The following is a 20,013-nucleotide window of genomic DNA, read 5'->3' as shown; positions in this document are numbered from 1 at the left end:
AAAGGAAGAAGAGAAAGAAAGAAAAGAAAGAAAAGAAAGAAAAGAAAGAAAGAAAGAAAGAAAGAAAGAAAAGAAAGAAAAGAAAGAAAAGAAAGAAAGAAAAGAAAGAAAGAAAGGAAGGAAGGAAGGAAGGATGGAAGGAAGGAAGGAAGGAAGGAAAGAAAGAAAAGAAAGAAAGGGAGAGAGAGAGAGAGATGGATTCCAGGCCCGGTGGGTGGATCATTCCTATAATCCCAAAACTCTGGGAGGCCAAGGTGGGCATATCACCTGAGGTCAGGAGTTTGAGACCAGCCTGGCCAACATGGTGAAAGCCCATCTCTACTAAAAATACAAAAATTAGCCAGGCGTGGTGGTTGACACCTATAATCCTGGCTACTAGGGAGACTGAGGCAGGAGAATCACTTGAACCCAGGAGGCAAAACCTGCAGCCAGCTAAGATGTCACCACTGCACTCCAGCCTGGGTGACAAGAGCAAAACTCCATCTCAAAAAAAGAAAAAAAAGAAAGAAAGAAATAGATTCCAAATGTCCAGCTACCATCATTCAGTTTCCACAAAAACTTTATGATATCAGAAAGGGATCTTGTTATGCAAAAAAGACTGAGTACCAATACCTTAAAATAAATGTCTGTTGTTCAAAAAAAAGTTATTTCTATGGCTTATTTTTAATGATGACAGAAATTAACAGCTACAATTTATCAGAAAGTATTTTCTACAGGCCAGGCCCTTGCAGCACTTTCAAATATTGTATCTAATTCTCACAACTTTGCAAAGTAAATATTACCTCCATTTTACAGACAAGAAAACTAAGATTCTGAGAGATAAAATTACTGTTTAGAGGTCTCACAGATAATAAATGAAAAAGAGAGCTAAATCGCAACAAATTTAATTTCACCTACTTTCTCTACTGCCTTCAAATATGAATAGATCTCATGTATCCTCAAAGAACCCCTTCTCATTCCTAAAGATTTTATCTTATCTTCCTCACTCTTGTTACTAGAGATATCAATGAAAATTCAGATTAAGGATAGGCCTTTGGAAATGACAAAAGGAGCTCACAGTGAATTCCGAATATAAATTGTTTTTCACTAACTTTTTTCCAGGTTTTAAGAGGTAAAACCTCTTAACATTGAGACAACAAATGTGTACTTTCCATTTGAGAAATTTAGCCAGTAACTGTACTAATACAGGTGATCAAATAACTCTGTTTAAATTAATCAAGAAGTGTATGTGGCGGGAGCAGGCACAGTGCTATCCACCTGTAGTCCCAGCTACTCAGGAAGCTGAGGCAGGAGGATTCCTAGAGCCCAAGGGTTCAAGACTGCAGTGAGCTATGATCGTGCCACTGCACTCCAGCCTGGGCAACAAAGCAAAATCCCTGTCTCTAAGAAAAAAAAAAAAAAAGTCGGCGGGGGGTGGGGAGGATGGTGGTGGAAGGTATTCCAGTAAAAAGTGACAGACTGACTACATATTTATCTTCTTTCCTTCCCCAAACCCTACCCAAATGACAATCTAGGAATTTTTTAAAAGTATAAAACTCCAAGAATAAAAAGCATGGGAAAGGTGACAGCAGCAGATAAGAGGTTTAATAAGTTTTTAGAAGACAGAAAACAGAGAGAGTAGTAAACTGACAGCACACAAAATGAAAAACCTGAAACACCTTCAAAAAGGGATACCAACAGAATGCAAGACATTCTGGCCCCTAAAACCCCAGAAGTGTTCAGAAAGTGGAAGTATCAGGTACTTAAGGTAGATTTAAGGAGACAGGGCTAAATACAGAAAGACTGACTGAATAAGCAGTTAACAGGTCCACTCCCAGTCTCACTCAACTCTCACCTCTACCACCATATCCTCCATCCTCACTACCCTACAGCCAGGAGCCAGCAGTTAATTAAAGGATGGGGGAAGGACTCAGGGATACCACTCCAGACTCAGCAGAAGGCAGAAGTGAGAAACACAGATTGAAAACAAGTCTACATACTAAATAGTAGGATCTCCAGCCCCCTTCCTTTATCTAACTCCATAACATCCACAACTAGGGGTATGTTTACTTAAAAAGTCTAACTGCAGGAAAACTAGGATATTGGCTGTGTGTTCCAAATATTCAGGATTTAAACAATGACACATGAATTACAGATTGTCCACAACATAGAGCATTTGCATATATCCAAGAGTGATCTCTAAAGTTAAGCACTTAATATTTAGTTATGCATTTTTAATTCTTTAATCAAAGTACTAAATGGTCATTAGCTTGCACTAGAAAATGCTCTTGGGGATTAGTTTCACAAACAAGGATTTATACTCCTCCCACAAACACATGACGACTGTGAGAAATACAATGTACTTTTCAGGAACCCAATGCATAAGGCCCCCCAAAAGATGCTAACAGCAAAAAATACATATATAAACTAAATAACAAATAGCTAAAAGACAAATCTCACTGTTACAAATTATCAGAGATAAAAGGAACAGATGTAGTCAGTCTAAGTAATTAGAATCATCTCAGGAATTTATAGAAAACAATTTTTAAAAATCAGATTTCCAGCTGGCGCAGTAGCTTACATGTGTATCACAGCACTTTCGGAGACCGAGGTGGGTGGATCACCTGAGGTCGAGTCCAAGACCAGCCTGCCTAACATGGTAAAACCCTATCTCTACTAAAAATACAAAAATTCGCTAAGTGTGGTGGTGTGCACCTGTAATCCCAGCTACTCAGGGGGCTGAGGCAGGAGAATCGCTTGAACCTGGGAGGTAGAGGTTGCAGTAAGCCAAAATTATCCCACTGCACTCCAGATTCCTCAAGAAAAAAAAATAATCAGACTTCTCAGGTTTGAATCCCCAGAAATTCTACTTTCTATAGATATTTAGTGGGATGCACATATTTGCATTTCTGTATTTTTAGAAGCAGCCCAGGTAATTCTGCTGCACGTGGGCAGTGAACCAATCTCTGAAAAACACTATCCTACATTTCAGAAATGACAGACCCTCATTTAGGGCAACTAAACAGGCACTGCCACTTAATGGCAGAGAAAGACCTAGAACCTTAACTTCTGCTGCGACAAATTCTCGGAAAATCCCAAAATGAGAGACAGCAATATATACACACGTACAGCAGTGAAAGGAAACTAAATCAGCATTCAGGTCCTCAGTCTATCGAAGCAAATTTCAAATGCTAAACAACCACACCTGACTAGTGGCCACAATTGGACAATGCAGATATAGAACACCTGCACTGCAGAAAGATCTACTACTGGCTAATGCTATGTTCCTTTTTCCTTTTTTTTTTTTTTTTTTTTTTTTGAGACGGAGTTTCATTCTGCTACCCAGGCTGGAGCACAGTGATGGGATCTCAGCTCACTGCAACCTCCACCTCCCAGTTCAAGCGACTCTCGTGCCTCAGCCTCTGGAGTAGCTGGAATTACAGACATGTGCCATCATGTCCGGCTCATTTTTGTATTTTCAGTAGAGACAGGGTTTCACCGTATTGGCCAGGCTGGTCTCGACCTCAGGTGATCCGCCCACCTCGGCCTCCCAAAGTTCTGGGATTACAGGCATGAGCCACCATGCCCGGCCTGGCTAGTGCAATATTCTAAAGCTTGCCTACTCAGACAGTCACCAAGGCTGCTTTCCTTAGAATGCCATGAAGAAGACTGACAATGACAAAACCTACAATAGTCAAATGCCTGGTAATCAAGTGCCTGGCCTACTTTGATAATAAAATATAGTCACGCACAGCAAAATGATGTTTTGGTCAACAACAGACCATATATACAACAGTGGTCCCATAAGATTATAGTAGAACTGAAAAATTCCTATTGTCTTAGAAAAGTCACAGCTTATAGCCATCATAACGTTACAACACAATTTTTTATGAATTTACTATAGCCTAACTGTACAGTGTTTGTATAAAATCTACAGTAATGTACAGCAGGAGATGAGTAGTAGGCGAGTAAGCAAGCAAAGCTTCATCTAAATTTATAGCAGCTCCCCACTGCTCACATTATAGCCTGTGCTCTGCCTCCTGTCCGATCAGCAGCGCCATTAGAGTCTTAGAGGAGTGTGAACCCTATTGCAAACTGCGCATGCAAGGGATCTAGGCTGCTGCTCCTTATGAGAATCTAATGCCTAATGATCTGAGGTGGAGTTGAGGCGGTGATGCCAGTGCTGTGAAGCAGCTGTGAATGTAGATTAATATTAGGAGAGAGGTTTGACTGCACAGAGACCATAATAAATAAATTGCTTGCAGACTCATATCAAAACCCTATCAGTGAGTGGCAAGTGACAATTAAGCTGCATCTTGTGGCAGGCTTTATAGTAGCAAGGGAATTGATGTGTTTCAATTGTACAGCTGCATCTAGTCGCAGGCTTTAAGTCAGAAGCCAACATTTATTTCAGTCCACGCATGGCCCACCCAGTATTTTATTTACTACTTCCATCCACACTTCTTTCCCACACTGCTCACTTGTCTCAGCCACAGTTTTGGTAAGCCCACAACCTAACCCCAGCCAAAATGAGTAAAAAACAAATGATTGGAGAGCTTCTTTGAAAAGGGGGAAAAACCCAATGACGAGACAGCAGACGATCCTAAGACTGCCAACAAAAGCAAAGCTGCATTTAAGAGAAAATACCAAGGCTCCTACTTAACTAATGGATTCATTGCAACAGGTGATTCACATTCTCCAAGCCAGCTTTGTATATGTGGCAACCAGCTATCCAAGAAAGCCATGAAACCTTCAAAACTGCTTCATCACATGGAGACCAAGCACACTCCAGCCTGGCAACAGAGCAAGACTCTGTCATAAAAAAAAAAAAAAAAAAAATATGAACATGTTTTTGTTATTGAAGGCCACCACTTCATCAAGTGTGTCTGCACTCTGAGTATCATTCTTAGTGGCTAACCGCACTGCTAAAGCTAACAAGTCCTTTACTATTGGTGAAGAGTTGATCCTGTCTGCTGCTAAGGACATCTGTCATGACCTTTAAGGAGAGGCTGCAGGTCAAAAGGTGGTATGTGTTCCTCTTTTGGCTTGTACTGTAACTAGACGAATGCATGGAACAGTAGAGCATACTGAGGCACAATTGTTAGGATTAGTGGGTCACCGTGGTATGCAATCCAGGTTGACAAGTCTACTGATGCTGACAACAAGGTATCAATGCTTGCTTCTGTCTGATATATTTTTCAGGAGGATGTGCATGAGGATATGTTATGTGCACTTTTGTTGCCAACCAACACCACAGCTGCAGAACTATTCAAGTGTTTGAATGATTACATGTCAGGAAACCGAACTGGTCATTTTGTGTTGGTATATGCACAGACAGTGCAGCTGCCATGACTGGACGGTTTTCTGGTTTCACTACTCGGGTCAAAGAGGTCATTTCTGAATGTTGAGTCTATGCACTGTGTCATCCATAGAGAAATGCTGGCTAGCTGAAAAATGTCACCTGAACGATATTTTGCAGGATGTGACTAGAATTATGAACATTAAAGTACATGCACTTAAATCACATCTGTTTGCACAGCTCTGTGAGGAGATGGAAGCAGAGCACACACATCTTCTCTTAGTGAGATGGCTTTCTAAAGGCAGATCACTGGCTAGAGTTTTTTAGTTACAAGAGCCACTCCAGAGATTTCTTTTAGAAAAACAATCACTACTAGCAGCACATTTCTGTGACACAGAATGAGTCACAAAACTTACTTGTATGACACATTCAACCTGCTCAACAAACTCAATCTGTCACTTTGGGAGAGATGGACAACTGTGTGCAGGTCAGCAGATAAAATGGCTGCATTCAAAGACAAATTGAAATTATGGGAGCAACAGGTGAACACTGAGATTTCTGAAATGTTTAAAAAATGAGCAGAGATTTTGAAAGAGACTAAGCCAGGGCCTTCTTCCTCCCAGCTGATGCATGATCACCTGTCTCAGCTTTCAAGAGTTTAAGTATTACCTCCCAACCACAAAAGACACCCAAACTGGAAAAGAATGAATCCACAACCTATTTGTGAATAAACCAGGTGAATTGGCTTTGTCCGGGCTAGATCAACTGCTTCAGATCACAAATGACAGTGGGCTTAAAAGTATGCTTGAGACAACTTCAAATATCCATACATTCTGTATTAAAGTCACGGCAGAATATTCTGAGATTGTCACAAAAGCACTGAAAAGCCTGCTTCCATTTCCAACTTCCTATCTTTGTGAACCAGGTTTTCTGCAGTGACAGCAACCAAAACCAGATTAGGGAGTAGACGGAACATAAACAACACACTTTGTGTGTCACTGTCTCCCCTCACCCCCAGATGGGACCATCTAGTTGCAGGAAAACAAGCTCTGCCTCCCACTGATTCTACATTATGCTGAGCTGTATAATTATTTCATTACATACTACAATGTAAAAATAATAAAAATAAAGTGCACAATAAATGTAACATGCCTGAACCATCCCAAAACCATTCCCCCTCTCCCTGGTATGCGGAAAAATTGTCTTCTACAAAACTGATTCCAGCTGCCAAAAATGTTGGGAACCACTGGCCTGCAACATATAGGCTAGATGTTTTACATACATATTATCTCAACATTACACTTATTGAAAAAGACATTTCCACTGTTTTACAAATAGAATATAAGGCTCGGAAAGGTCTTAAATCTAATAAATAATAAGATCAAAATTCAAATTAGTCTGTTAGAATCCAGTGAAATTCTAAACTTCATATACGATAGATCAGAAGAGAGATGCAAAGTTAAAAAAAACAGTTACAGACCAGTATCGGTAGCATTAACATTATTTAAAAAAAAAAAAAAAGTAAACCAGAAGAGGGGGAGGTCAGCATTAAATGCATAGGAAAAGAAAAGTCTCAAAACAATGGCAACACAACCAAGCATAATCCAGGGAAGAAGACACCCTTAACTGAGGACCTAACCCATTTAAACACTGTAAAACACTGGCCTAACAGCATTAAATAAATGAATCATTAACTCTCTCTTTCTAATTATAGTACATAATCAGCCAGCCACCTTCTAGCTATTATGTATCTCCCTTTACAGCTTGGTGACAGGAAAAAAGCATTTTAGCCTAGAATGTGAATGTTAGGTACATTTCCCATCGTAAATAGTAATTTGGCACCCAGATGTTGATACATCACTCCCATGTGAGCTTAGTATCATTCAACCAATCACTTAACTATATACTATTGCCCAAGCCCCATCAATCCAGTTATGGAAAAGACCAAATTATTATGAGAACCTGGGCCACACTGAATTTACCAGAGTAAAGACAATCTACGAGGCTTCTTGGCAGCCAGTCTAATGGTGTTCCCAAGCAACACACTGACCTCAAATGCACCTTCTACTCTAACTCCATCAGCATTTATTTATCCCTCAGTGAAAGTCCTAAGAGTTCTATCAAATTTCAAATCTACCCTTCCTCTTCAACCCTCTACCTATCTCAGTGGAACCACAGAGCATGCATAGTGATAAAAGAATGGAATTTGGAGTAAGGCAGACCTAGGTTCATTATCTTGACTCCACCATTAACTAGCTATTTGACTCTGGACAATTACTTAAATATGAGAATCTATTTTCTCATAAAATGGGCTAAACACCTATGTTAACAGGCCTGTTGTAAAGATCACATGAGATAATTCATTCGGCAAATATGGGTTGCTAAATATGACAGATATGCTGTGCTAGACGATGAACACTGACAAGTATTTACTACTCTGCCTGACAAATAGCAGGGATTTGGTAAATGCTATGTTATTACTATTGTATTTCATCAAATCTAGGATGCCACTAATAATAACATACACCATTATTTTATGTGCTTCTAAGAATTGAAAAATGTCAGCCAATTAAACTATGGCATAGCATTTATTATAAGACATACCCTGATCTCAGATGTTAAAACCTGAAAAAAAAAACAAATATTAAAATTGATTAAATAAGGTATTAATTCAAGTCTTCATTATCTTTGGCTATGCTGTTTGGTTTTCCTGTCTTTGGTTTTGCTCTATCCAAAGTATCCTCCAAGATCTAGATTACACATCTCACTTTGCACTAACCCTTCTCCCAATCTCTTCTTTAAAATATTTCATGCTTCACACCAGCAAAATGTTTTCACTTCTTAGAATAGTATTGCAGGCCCTTCACTCGCACTCCCAGTTCACCTTCCCAACTTCACCTTACCAGCTCTTCAACATATCTAAACCAGACTGCATTAACTATGTTTGGATACTTCCACTCATCTTTGCCTCTGTTTTCTATTACTCTATCTGCCTAGATTTCCCCCAGTGCCCTTTCCCCTCTTGACTGTGTGTTAAAATCATGCTCAGTATCTAGTACCCAGTTCAAATACCACCTCTGTAGATCCTTCCAAGATAAATGTCTTTGCTCTCTAGGGTAAAATCAATTGGCCATTCCTCTATAACATAATCACAGTATATACTATGATTAGGAGCCACCCAAATTAAGAACTACTCTAAGGCAGGAACACTTATTTCCTGACAGCCTAATACCAAGTTAAGAATTCAGTGTCTGAAACATCTGTGTCATATCTGTGTCTGAATTCTGGTTCTACCACTCCCTAGCAACATGACCTTGGGCAATCTACTTAACCTTAGACTCAGCATCTTCTTATAATGGGTATAACAAAACCTACCTTACAAGGTAAGGATTAAATGTAAAATGCTGGCATACCAGAGCACTCAACAAACATTAGCTGTTGTTATTATCATCATTACTGTTTCATTATTTAAAAAAAAAAAAGAAAGAATGAAAGAAAGGGGACACTCAGGTATACTTAGTAAACTGGTTTCATTCATATTCTTATCTTCTCTACCCATATATGCTCTGACTTTGGCTTCGCAACTGGGGTTACAGGTAAAGGATATACTCTTCATGTACAGGTAATACATGTAACCTGTGCTAACATTCAAATACAGGTATGTTACAGTGGAATGAGGCCAATTTATTTCTAAACCTTCCTGATTCTTACTTTCATTGTTACCTCACCCCTCAAGCTTCACCCTAATTCCTTAGTCCTATCTCCTCACTCAAGATAGGGTTCCACTTATGACCATATACCTAAATAGGGCAATGCCTAACTTTCTTGTTGTTGGGTAAATAATAACATAATTAATATACCCAGTCTTTTAATTGGCATTCACAAGAACTATTTTAGGTTATCAATGGGATCTAATCAATTAGATACAGATAAATGTATTAATGTAGATTAACTGAGTAATCATTAACAAGAACATTTAAATCCCTACTGACTCTTACAAAGAAACTTCATTCTTAAAATTTTAAAGCAATGTTTATACAGCAATGATAAGCCTTAACAAGGTACAGCAGTAAGCTGAAAGCCAATATTCTTATATCAAACTCTGCTATCGGCTAGCTGGGAGACTCTCACCAGGTATCTTGGCATCTCTGCTCTCAATTTATTCATTTGTAAAACAAAGGGGTTGAGAAGGTCTCTTTCAACTCTAAAAAGGATTAAAAATTACATTTTCACTAGAAAACTGAAAAAAACTAAAACTAGATAGGCACTAAAAACTCAAGCAACTCACTTAAGCCATTCAGACATACTTAAGAACACACATGCAAACTTCACCTCAATTTTAAAAAAGAATATACACAGTCTATAACTAAGGTGAATACAAGTTACAAGTGACAAGAGAACTAACTTACTTCACAGCCACATAACTGTTCTCACCCGGTTTTCTTACCCTATACAAAAAGGTTAAGAGTGATTCATTAAGATAGGGAAAATATTAGTGAAAAATTAACAAAGCCATTTTCCATGAAAACCTAAACTGGACAAACCTGAAGAAACAAGCTTTGAGGCTTACTTTCCAAGTCAAAAATACTCTTAGCTAATCATTACTTAATATTGTTGAGCTCTGCAGAAGAAATAATTTTAATAGGAAATTTATTGCTCTTATTATGTGCCAGGCATTGTTCTAAACACTTTTCATATTTTAACTCATTTAATCCTCACAACAATCCTGTAAGTACTATTATTATCCCTGTTTTACAGGTGAGGAAACTGAAGCACAAAAAGGTTAACCACTTGCCTGAAGTCACTCAACTAGTAAGTTAGTGGAGCTGGAATATAAACTCAGACAGTCCGAATTCAAAGTTTTTTCTATGTATCATTAACATACTAGCATATTGTATAAAATAAGGAACAATAAAATGAATCAGGGTGATTGCGTTAACTCAGCTGCAAACCAAACCACATAACCTGAATCATGTAATCTCTTTCACCATTTGGGTAAAAAAGGAAATTGAACTAAATAATCTTTAGAGTTCCCTACCACTCCAACATTCCATGATTTATGATCCAGAAGCCAAACACCAAAACTGTGACATGGCAAACAGCTATGTCCACGTTAGTCTTCCTCTTTTTATCCTTATCACCTTATCTCCTTACCTTTTCTTATGATTCATTTTCATAAGTTCCTTTATTTACCAGCTGGCTCTCTAGCAATAGTTATGCTGATAACCTTGAGGAAAATATAATTTAACAGAGGTGAACCCTGTCCTACAGACTGCACTCTACTGTCTCCAAACCATGCAGACTAAGACCTGGGATTAAAAATAGCCCAGCCATTACTTCACTGGGCTATAGAAAGGTCAGTGGTGCTTGAGAACAGGTCAGACCAGGCCTAAATGTATGTATGTACAACTGAATGGATTTATTCATTTTTCATAAAACAGTAGGATGTAGGAATTAAGAGCATGGGCTCTTACAATCTCCACAATTAGCTATTCACAATTAGTATCAACATAATCAATTACCTAACGGCTCCAAGATTCAGTCTCAGCCCTGCCCGGCCCCCGCCCCTAGAAACAGAGTTAACAACCTAACAGCTTGCTATACGAGATGTTTTTAAAGAGCTTACCACAGTGCCTGATACAGTAAGTGCTCAAAAAATAACAGCTGCTATTATTGTCATTACTATTGTTATTTACAATTTCCGTACAAAAGCAAAAGCTCCACATCTGATTTGATTTGATTTCAAATTCTGGATCCATTTACTTACCAAGTATACAGCCTTAAGCAAATTACTAATCTCTGTAAGCCTGGGTTTCCTCATCAGTAAAATGCAGATAATAAATCACCTATATTACAAAACTGTTGTGAATACTGAGATAACATATGTAAAGCAGCTAATACCTGGTCCCTAACTGCTCAATAAATGTTAATTCCTTTCTCCTTAATGACAAGCTTACCACACTTCTGCTAATTCAATTTAGAGAAAGGAAAGTGGAATCAGGGATCAGATGAGATCCAGGGAAGCCAACTTTCTTTTCTCTATTGTCCTTGCTCTACAGCAGATACCAGACACTCTTCACCCAGGGGACTCCTTTATCCTCTTCTATGTTTGATAAGACTAGAGAACCTTTTTTCAGGCTATCTTCAAACTTCCTTCTGGAAGAAGTCCAGTGCTCCAAGGCAGTAACTCTCAAAATGCCTTCGGGTCCTCAAAACCCTTTCAGGGAACCCAAGGAGTCAAAACTATTTTCATAATACCATAACTTCATTTGCTTTTTTAACTCTTACGCTTTCACGAGGATAAAAAGGAGTTTTTCAGAGGCTACTGCTATGTGATTCCATATCTCTGATGGCTAGAAGGTGTGCTTATACACTCATGTTTTAAACATTTCTCAGTTTTCATTTCTAATATAGTATATGTATCATGGACACTGGAATCCTCAATAACTGTTAAAAGTTTCAAGCGGTCCTGAGACCAAAAAGTTTGAGAACCACTACTCTAAGGTATAAAAAAAGCCCACAAAGCACATGGATTACTCTATGAATTCCAACTTTGCCAAATCTAGCCTAGACAAGTAACGCACACAAAAATAACCTAAAAACTTTCTACTTTTCTCTATGATTAAATTTCAGTCCTTCAATCTTCAAAAAAATCACTTGTTCATTAGTTATTTACGAATAGTCAGTGATAGAACTGGATTTTAGGATTTATATCTGATTTCTGGTCCAAGGTCTTTGTAATACAGCAGGTCATCCTCAATTAATAAGACATGACTGCCCAGGGGTGGTGGCTCATGCCTGTAATTCTAGCATTTTGGGAGGCCAAGGTGGGCAGATCACCCGAGGTCAGGAGTTCAAGATCAGCCTGACAAACATGGTGAAACGCCCATCTCTACTAAAAATACAAAATTAGCCAGGCGTGGTGGTGCATACCTATAATCCCAGCTACTTGAGAGGCTGAGGCAAGAGAATCACTTGAACCCAGGAAGCAGAGGTTGCCATGAGCCGAGATTGTGCCATTGCACTGCAGTCTGGGCAACAAGAGCAAAACTCCATCTCAAAAAATTAAATAAAAATAAAAATAAGAGATGACTATGCTTTCTTAATATATTAAGCCTCTTGTTACACAGATTGTGAAAAATTTAAGGTATGTTTACAGTAAATTAATTATATTTTCCTTTGACTCCCCAGCAAATAAACCATTTTTAAAGGGTTTTTGTTTTTTGGTTTTTTTCAGACAAGGTCTCACTATGCTACCCAGGCTGGGGTGCAGTGTGTACTTTAGTAGAGACAGGGTTTCACCATTTGGCCAGGCTGGTCTTAAACTCCTGACCTAAGTGATCTGCCTACCTTGGCCTCCCAAAGTACTGGGATTACAGGTGTGAACCACCGTGCCCAGCCTAATTTTTAAAGGATTTTCTGATCAGTCCCTATACATACCACACTTGCTTGGTGATGGGAAGAAATAGGTGACTAAATAGCAGTCTGACTAAACAAATGAGACTTTAAAGGGATATAACTTAAGTTATACAAAAGTAATTCAAATTTATAAAATAACCATGTTCCAAGTCCTCAATCTTCAGTCTTCCCTTTATACACCATGTTTTAATTTTGAAAATACTATGTTGACTGAAATACAAAATCAAACACAACATACACACAAATTTGGTGTGTGTATGTGTGTTGGTTTTCTTCTGCTATTTTTAAGATACTGAAAGCACTGAATGACAACTCAGCCTATAGCAAAGGAAAACTTCTGTAAATTTGTGGAATGAACAAATGATTTGTAAGGTATCTGTTCATGAGCTTTCTCTGCTGGCTTCTTTTAGCATTTACTAGATAAGGAGAGAGCTGAAAAGGCTAACACACTGGGCAAGAACCCGGGTGAATTCTGACACTCATTCCCAAAGGCCACCTCAATACCAGGCAACCCACAAACCAGCTGTGGTTAATCTATACAAGTTGGGCAAAGTCTTCCAAATTTTTATTATGTCAAATCCCTATTTTAAAAAAAGTTTTATTACGTATTTCCAATATACCCATCTATATCTGTGTACAATGTAAAACAAAATTGTTTAAAAAAGAAGTTTTAAAAAGATGACACAAGCATGAAATAATTTTTACCTTTCATTTATGAATTAGTACAAAAATATTTTTGATCTAAGAAATTATCAATAACAATGCCTTTAGAGAACATAACTGGAAAGTTTCATTATTTTTTTTAATTTTCTTTAAAAAGCAAAAAAAATTTTAATAAATAAAATCTTAACATTTTATGATACAGTATTTCAAAGGTCTGGTTCAAAGTTCAGAAATGACTTTATTTTGAAACTTAATTATAATGGCTACAAACTGAAAAACAGACCTCATGAAGGTAAGTAATATATATACTTAGGGTCAAGTTCACTGTGACTGACAGTAAATGTAAAACCATACGTTAAAGAGCTAGTTTAGGCTCTTTAAGGCCAGGAGTAGTGGCTCATGTCTGTAATCCCAGCACTTTGGGAGGCCAAGGCAGGCAGATTACTTGAGGCCAGGAGTTCGAGACCAGCCTGGCCAACATGGTGAAACCCCATCTCTACTAAAAATACAAAAATTAGCTGGGTGTAGTGTGCACACCTGTAATCCCAGCTACTCAGGAGGCTGAGGCATGGGAATAACTTGAACCTGTGAGACGGAGGTTGCAGTGAGCTGAGATCAGGCCACTGTACTCCAGCCTGGGTGACAGAGTAAGGCTCCGTCTCAGGGGGGAAAAAAAAAAAAAGGAATTAGCTTAATGATTTTTAAATTTTTGGCAAACTTCTTGTCAAGTCTACTAAAGTATCATTGTTTTTATCTGTAATTTGGCTGCCAAAAAGCTAGTACTAGAAGGCAGAAACGTCAGCTCTGTCATTTTCTTGTTGTTCACTTGTGCTTGCATTATTGGTATTATTGTTATGGCATCTTTACAGGAGTCTTTTTAAGACATGTGTATTTCCTAGGGGTGGATTTGGCTAAAACTAGATAAAAATTTATAGATTTATTTAACTACGCACCCATAACTGGATTAATGTTTATCCACAAAAGTGAATAAGTGAGAAAGCCACTGGCAATCCTTCTGTGTTCCTCTGAATACCTGTGTATGGCCTCCTTAGCAGGGGTACTGCATAAATTCATTTATTAAATACTAGTAAAATTTTATTTCTTCCTTTTCTTATGCATAAAAGTGATTAAAATTAACAGTTCTGTCTTCCCTTACTTTTCTTTTTTTTTGAGATGGAGTCTCGCTCTGTTGCCAGATCGTTGCAGTGGCACGATCTGCGTTCACTGCAACCACCACCTCCCAGGTTTAAGCGATTCTCCTGCCTCAGCCTCCTGAGTAGCTGGCACTACAGGCATGCACTACCATGCCCAGCTAATTTTTGTATTTTTAGTAGAGACGGGGTTTCAACATTCACCATGTTGGCCAGGATGGTCTTGATCTCTCGACCTCATGATCTGCCCACCTTGGCCTCCCAAAGTGCTGGGATTACAAGCACTGCACCTGGCCCCCTTAGTTTTCTAATACTGTCTTCTAATACTGTCTTACTCCATGGGAGTTTTAGGTACACTCCTTTGGGGCCTACAATTCAAATATACCTGAAATTCCTACCCAGCACAACTCAATCATTCTCTTAAATGCTTCCCAGATTAGGACTGAATTTGAAGCTAGGACTAATTTTCCATGGTCACCCCAGGTCAAATAAGATTCTTAGGTTCTTATGATCTGGGCCTTCACCCAAAAGCTGATCCAAAACCAACCTTCAGGGATAAACGGACAAGTATAATCTTTCCAGGATACTCTCGCAAACACACTTAAAGATAATGAAGAATAGTTATAGCTTCCTGTCTTTACAACATTCATTCACTCACTTAAGAAACATTTGTAAATGCCAACTATCTCATTGACGCGATCATTTACAAGTGTTACCTTAAATATGCTATACTATACTTTCATTTACAAAAGTGTCTGAAAGAAAAAGTGTGGTTTGTGCCCCATCGGGTGGCCAAACTGGAAATTTCAAACAAGTTACAGCAAGGCAAGTTAACCCTACCTAATCAACATAATACCTTTGGGAAACTGAAGCCTGTAACATGAGTATTCCCATGAGAGAGTTCTATAAATGAAAATCATAATAATGTCATAGTAATTTTCCTTATACTTGAATACAAGGGAAGTGTAGTGCATGCAGAACCTCTCTCCTTTCCAAAATCCTGCAATAAAAAATTAATTCATGACCATCCCTTTTAAGTTAAATAAGGGAGTTTCACTGAGTTAACATCTTATTCACAGATCAAAATATCATCAAAAATTTTTGAAAGATATTATTAATTTTAAAGGATGCTATTATTATTCCTGTAAGTCCTGTCTTCTTCATATACCAAACATAATTAAACCATTAAAAAACACAGAATTTTAGAGCTGGATGAGTCCTTAAATAATATGGGGCTGTGAGCTTAGAAATCAAGTCCAATTCTCTAACATCAAGGAAACTTCGATGTTTCTTAGCTAAAAGAAGAAATGATTTCATCAGAATCACACAGTGTGACCTGACTCTCAAGGCTTACATGTGCTCAAGAGACAAACACACATATTCCTAACAAGTGGCTTAACCCCTCTGGACCTTAGTTTCCTTGTCTGGAAAAATAAGGTAGATAATCTTTAAATTCCCTGTTAGCTCTAAAATCCTGTACTTTAAAAACCTTGTTATTTTAGTATCGTACAAAACAAAGCATATACTGAAAAAAAATCATTCCTGGGTCCTGAGAAACCAAAGAAATACAGGGCCCTAGGGAAAGTCAGCAACCTAACGCACCAAATATATTTGCTTCTCTTGCTAATATTCTGCAAAATATTAACATGGTCATTCTAGTCTATTTGGTTGAAACCAGTCTCAGGTAATTTTGATTAATCAATTGCAGAGCTTTAAAATACATAATCACTAATTCTAAATTTTTTTAAAAAGCTCTTATAAAGATTTATTGATATTCTATTTTATATGCCAAGATTGATACTAAAACAGATTATTGGAAACAGGAATCGTCTCTGCTTTTTTGTGATTATTCTTTGTAAAAACTACTTACAAGGGGATTGAACAGATTTTCTTTATATGGCTTCTCCATGCTGGTCTATTATTTTATGCTTTTATGCTTTATTATTCTGCCCATGAAGACTGAATCTATGAACACCACAAATTATTTTTAAATTTAAAAAATATAATAATTTTCAGGAAATTGATGGGTTATTACCATTAATAACTTTAACAATTCAAGAAATAAAAACCATTAAAAGTTAAAACAAAAACTTATGAATTGGAATGGGCCTTGAAAAGCTCTGGCCCCTATATAGTTAGTTAATGGAAGAAGAAAGAGCCCGGGAAAGGCAACAAAGATTGTCCCAGGTCTCATGGCTAACATATACAAAAACTACCATTTATTATGTTACCATATATACATATTATATATAATTAAATATGATTATAGATGTAAAACAAAATTTTCAGAGTCTAACTCTCTGCTTATTTCAAGTAATATTTAATATAGCAAAATGACACAAAAACCAAAGAAGCTGAACAGTTCATACTGATTCACAACACTAGAAAGCACCCTAGGCTAGAAACCAAGGGTAACACACCAAAATTTCACCACCAGTGCTTAAAAAACAAATCCCAGCATCTGTGTTTAAAGAGTATCATCTTCATATGAGAACCTACAGTTTAATTCATTATGAAAAGGTCTTTTTCCCTAGCAAATTTTTATGGATGTCCTTTTTCCCCAAAGTTTTAAACTGCTAAAATTCCTGGACTCTAAAGACACTTATTTACATCTCTCTATTACTTTTAAAGGAATAGCAGCAACTCTTCAGAAACAATACACAAAACAAAGATTCCAACCCTATAAAATATTCTTTGACTCCAATTTACAAAGAAAGGTGCCCCTTATTTAATTTTGCCTACTAAACGAGTTTATCTAGGACAGGAATCATACAGTAGGAACTCTCTGCAGAATCAAATTTCAATTACCCACAACAAATGAATTTTTCAAAACATAATTTATAACTGGCCTGAGAAAGATAATGCAGACACAACACACTCTCAGGAATTTGGCACCTCTGTGACCAACCTACAGTAAACATTTATGAACAGTACCCCAGTAGACTATGTGAATGAGGAGTCCCAGAATCACTGTGGTTCCTCCAGCCACAAAAGTGACATTTACGAATGAAGAGGGTTCATTTTCAAACTAAATTATGCTTCTCTTTCCAGTCCCAGGTATTGCAAATTAATACAATTCTATGAAATAGTTAACCATTGAAATACTTAAAATGAATCATAGCATACATCCAGCCACTAGGACTTCTGCCCAAAGCATTCCGAGCTTTATAACAAATTTAAGATGTGCTTCAGCATGCTCCTGTCCTGTGCCTCTATGAAGAACTGGCAGTGGTGCTGAAAATTACTACTAGAAAGATGACAGACCAATATCCTTCTTTCAATAAAAACCATCACTTGGACTCCAGCCAGGGTTTTAAAACCGAATGTTATTAGAAACAATAAATCAACTCTGCAGGCTGAAATGTTAGTCCCTCATTTCATTCATTCTTACAAAACACGGCCACAAAACACTGTTAAGAAATTAAGTGACAAGAAAATATTATTAATTCCTGGTCTTTTATTTCTAGCAATAATCAAATACTCTAGGTTGCAATATTTCACAATATTCAAGATTCTGTTTAACCTGGATCTCTTTCCCTGTCTTCCTCAATATTACAATGGCTATATGAATAAATACACTCACTGCTATTGCCCAAACCTCCTATCACTAAACTTATAAAAAATTATATGGGGAACTAAAATAGTTTAATTCATAAAATCTAGCTAGGTTATGTGTGTTCATATTGATTTTATATTCTTTGTTCCTGCACACAAAATGAATGTGAATTCCTGGAGGTTACAGATAAGTCTGTCTTTCTCTATCCAGGAGCTGAACTGCCAGCTACTGTGAATAACCTATTGCAATGCTTAAAGCCCCTTAGGTATCTTGTCTTCTGAATATATAAATGGATTCATTATCTTTACTTTTCCCTCTATTAATGTAAGGTTCCTTACTATCTATTAAATCCCTTCCAGGAGTGTTAGCACACGAATTGAAAGGGAATGGGGAGCATGATTTCTGTAATACACAGGTAAGGCATATTGTTTACAATATACTAATTTTCTCCCCAGCTAGCAAAAACTTAACAGAAAATATAAAAATGTAATTATCTTCCCTCCATTCCAAAACAAGAGGCAAAAACAGATGTTATTACTCTGTAGACTTCATGCAATCAGTAAACAAGAGTCTTAACGCAGAATAGTTGATTACAACGTGTTTACAAAAACTATAACCACTGCATATGTGATACACACTTAAGTCAAGTTTCAACCCCGTTACAAAGCCTTTGTCAATAGCGGGCAAGTGGAAAAAAGCCGAAGGGCTCTGTGGAATGAAGGAAATCACTAGAGGGGCTTCTCTTGCAAGAGGATTCCTTGGTGAGAGGTGAGGAGAGAGAAACAAGACCTAACCTTGGCGAGGGGGCGCTCGCCCAGGGTGGGGACGAGAGGTCAGGGCGAGTGGGGAGAAGGGGATTAGCGTGGAACCGCCGCGCCCCGGAGCTGCCCTCGCACCGCGACTCCCCCACCTGCAGCTCACCCTCCCACCGTTCCCCGGCCCCGGCCCGGGCTGCGCCTGTCCTCCCGGCCCTCCGCCTGCATATCCGTTACCCCAGCGGCAGCGGGGCTGCGGGGGAGGGGAAGGGCAGCGGGGCCAGGAGGCTGCCGGCCGCGGCGGGGATGCCGCAGTGGCTCCCCGCGGCAGCTGGTCAAAGTCTGCCCGGGCACAGGGCGGCAGTGGACGTCAGGGCGAGAAGGTGGCCCCTCCGAGTCCTCCCACACCCCGGCCGCTGCCGGTACCTCATACTGGATGTATTGCTTCCTCCACTCGGGAGTGATGTGCGCAGAGAGGTGCTCGGCGAACTTCATCCTGCCGTCTCCCCCTCACTCCCACTCGGGTCCAGCAGCTACAGGCGGCGGCGGCGGCGGCGGCAACAGCGACTCCGACTCCTCCCCACATGGGCCCAGGCGCGGCGCGGCTCTGCGCTTCTCTCCTCCTCCGCCGCCGCCGAGGTCTCTTCAGAGCCGCCCGCCCGCCATCTTCCTCCTCCTCTCCATAGCTCCGCCCCTCCCCGCCCTCTAGACGTCATCGCCATGGTAACCGCCTACACCGCCCTGACCAAGGGAGGGCTGAAAGGGGTGGGGTTTGGGTACGTTTCTTAAGACTCCGCCCCTTATGGGCTGTACGTGCTACAGGCCCCTCCCCGGACCTCTTGAGTCTAGCTCCTTGGCCTACAGCTGCTCCCTACCGCCGGCCTGGGAAGCAGCAGTGTTGCTATTGCAATTAATATTAATACCGTAGCAACAATGATCCACACAAGGCGTTTATGTTTACAAAGAACTGTGCAAATATTTTTCCATTTTAATATTTATTCTTCATAAAACCTTTTGGTTTTTGGTTTTGGAATCAGCACTAATCCAAACTAAGTTGCTAAAGCAGATAGTTCACGACTAAACAAATGTATTTAAAGGAACAATATTTTACATAATCTAGGTGCTCAATAAATGCTCGTTGAATTTAATTAAAGACATCAATGCCAAAAAGTGCATGCTGCTTCTGAATTT

The 20,013-nt window shown here is 38.8% G+C and overlaps 1 protein-coding gene across 1 annotated transcript in view; it reads right to left on the bottom strand.

The window, feature by feature from the left end:
* The window catches only part of XPR1 (xenotropic and polytropic retrovirus receptor 1), a 239,828-nt gene extending 220,305 nt beyond the window's left edge, over positions 1 to 19,523 (bottom strand). Inside the window, exon 1 of the mRNA XM_017524449.1 lies at positions 19,249 to 19,523. Within this exon, the coding sequence (XP_017379938.1) occupies positions 19,249 to 19,317 (69 nt within the window). The 5' untranslated portion in view covers positions 19,318 to 19,523. The remainder of the gene's footprint in view (positions 1 to 19,248) is intronic.
* Between the last annotated feature and the right edge of the window lie 490 nt (positions 19,524 to 20,013).

The sequence above is a fragment of the Cebus imitator genome, unplaced genomic scaffold (genome assembly GCF_001604975.1).
Source record: "Cebus imitator isolate Cc_AM_T3 unplaced genomic scaffold, Cebus_imitator-1.0 Scaffold33, whole genome shotgun sequence".
In the NCBI taxonomy this organism is placed as follows: Eukaryota; Metazoa; Chordata; class Mammalia; order Primates; family Cebidae; genus Cebus; species Cebus imitator.
This window is presented reverse-complemented; position numbering and strand designations above follow the sequence as displayed.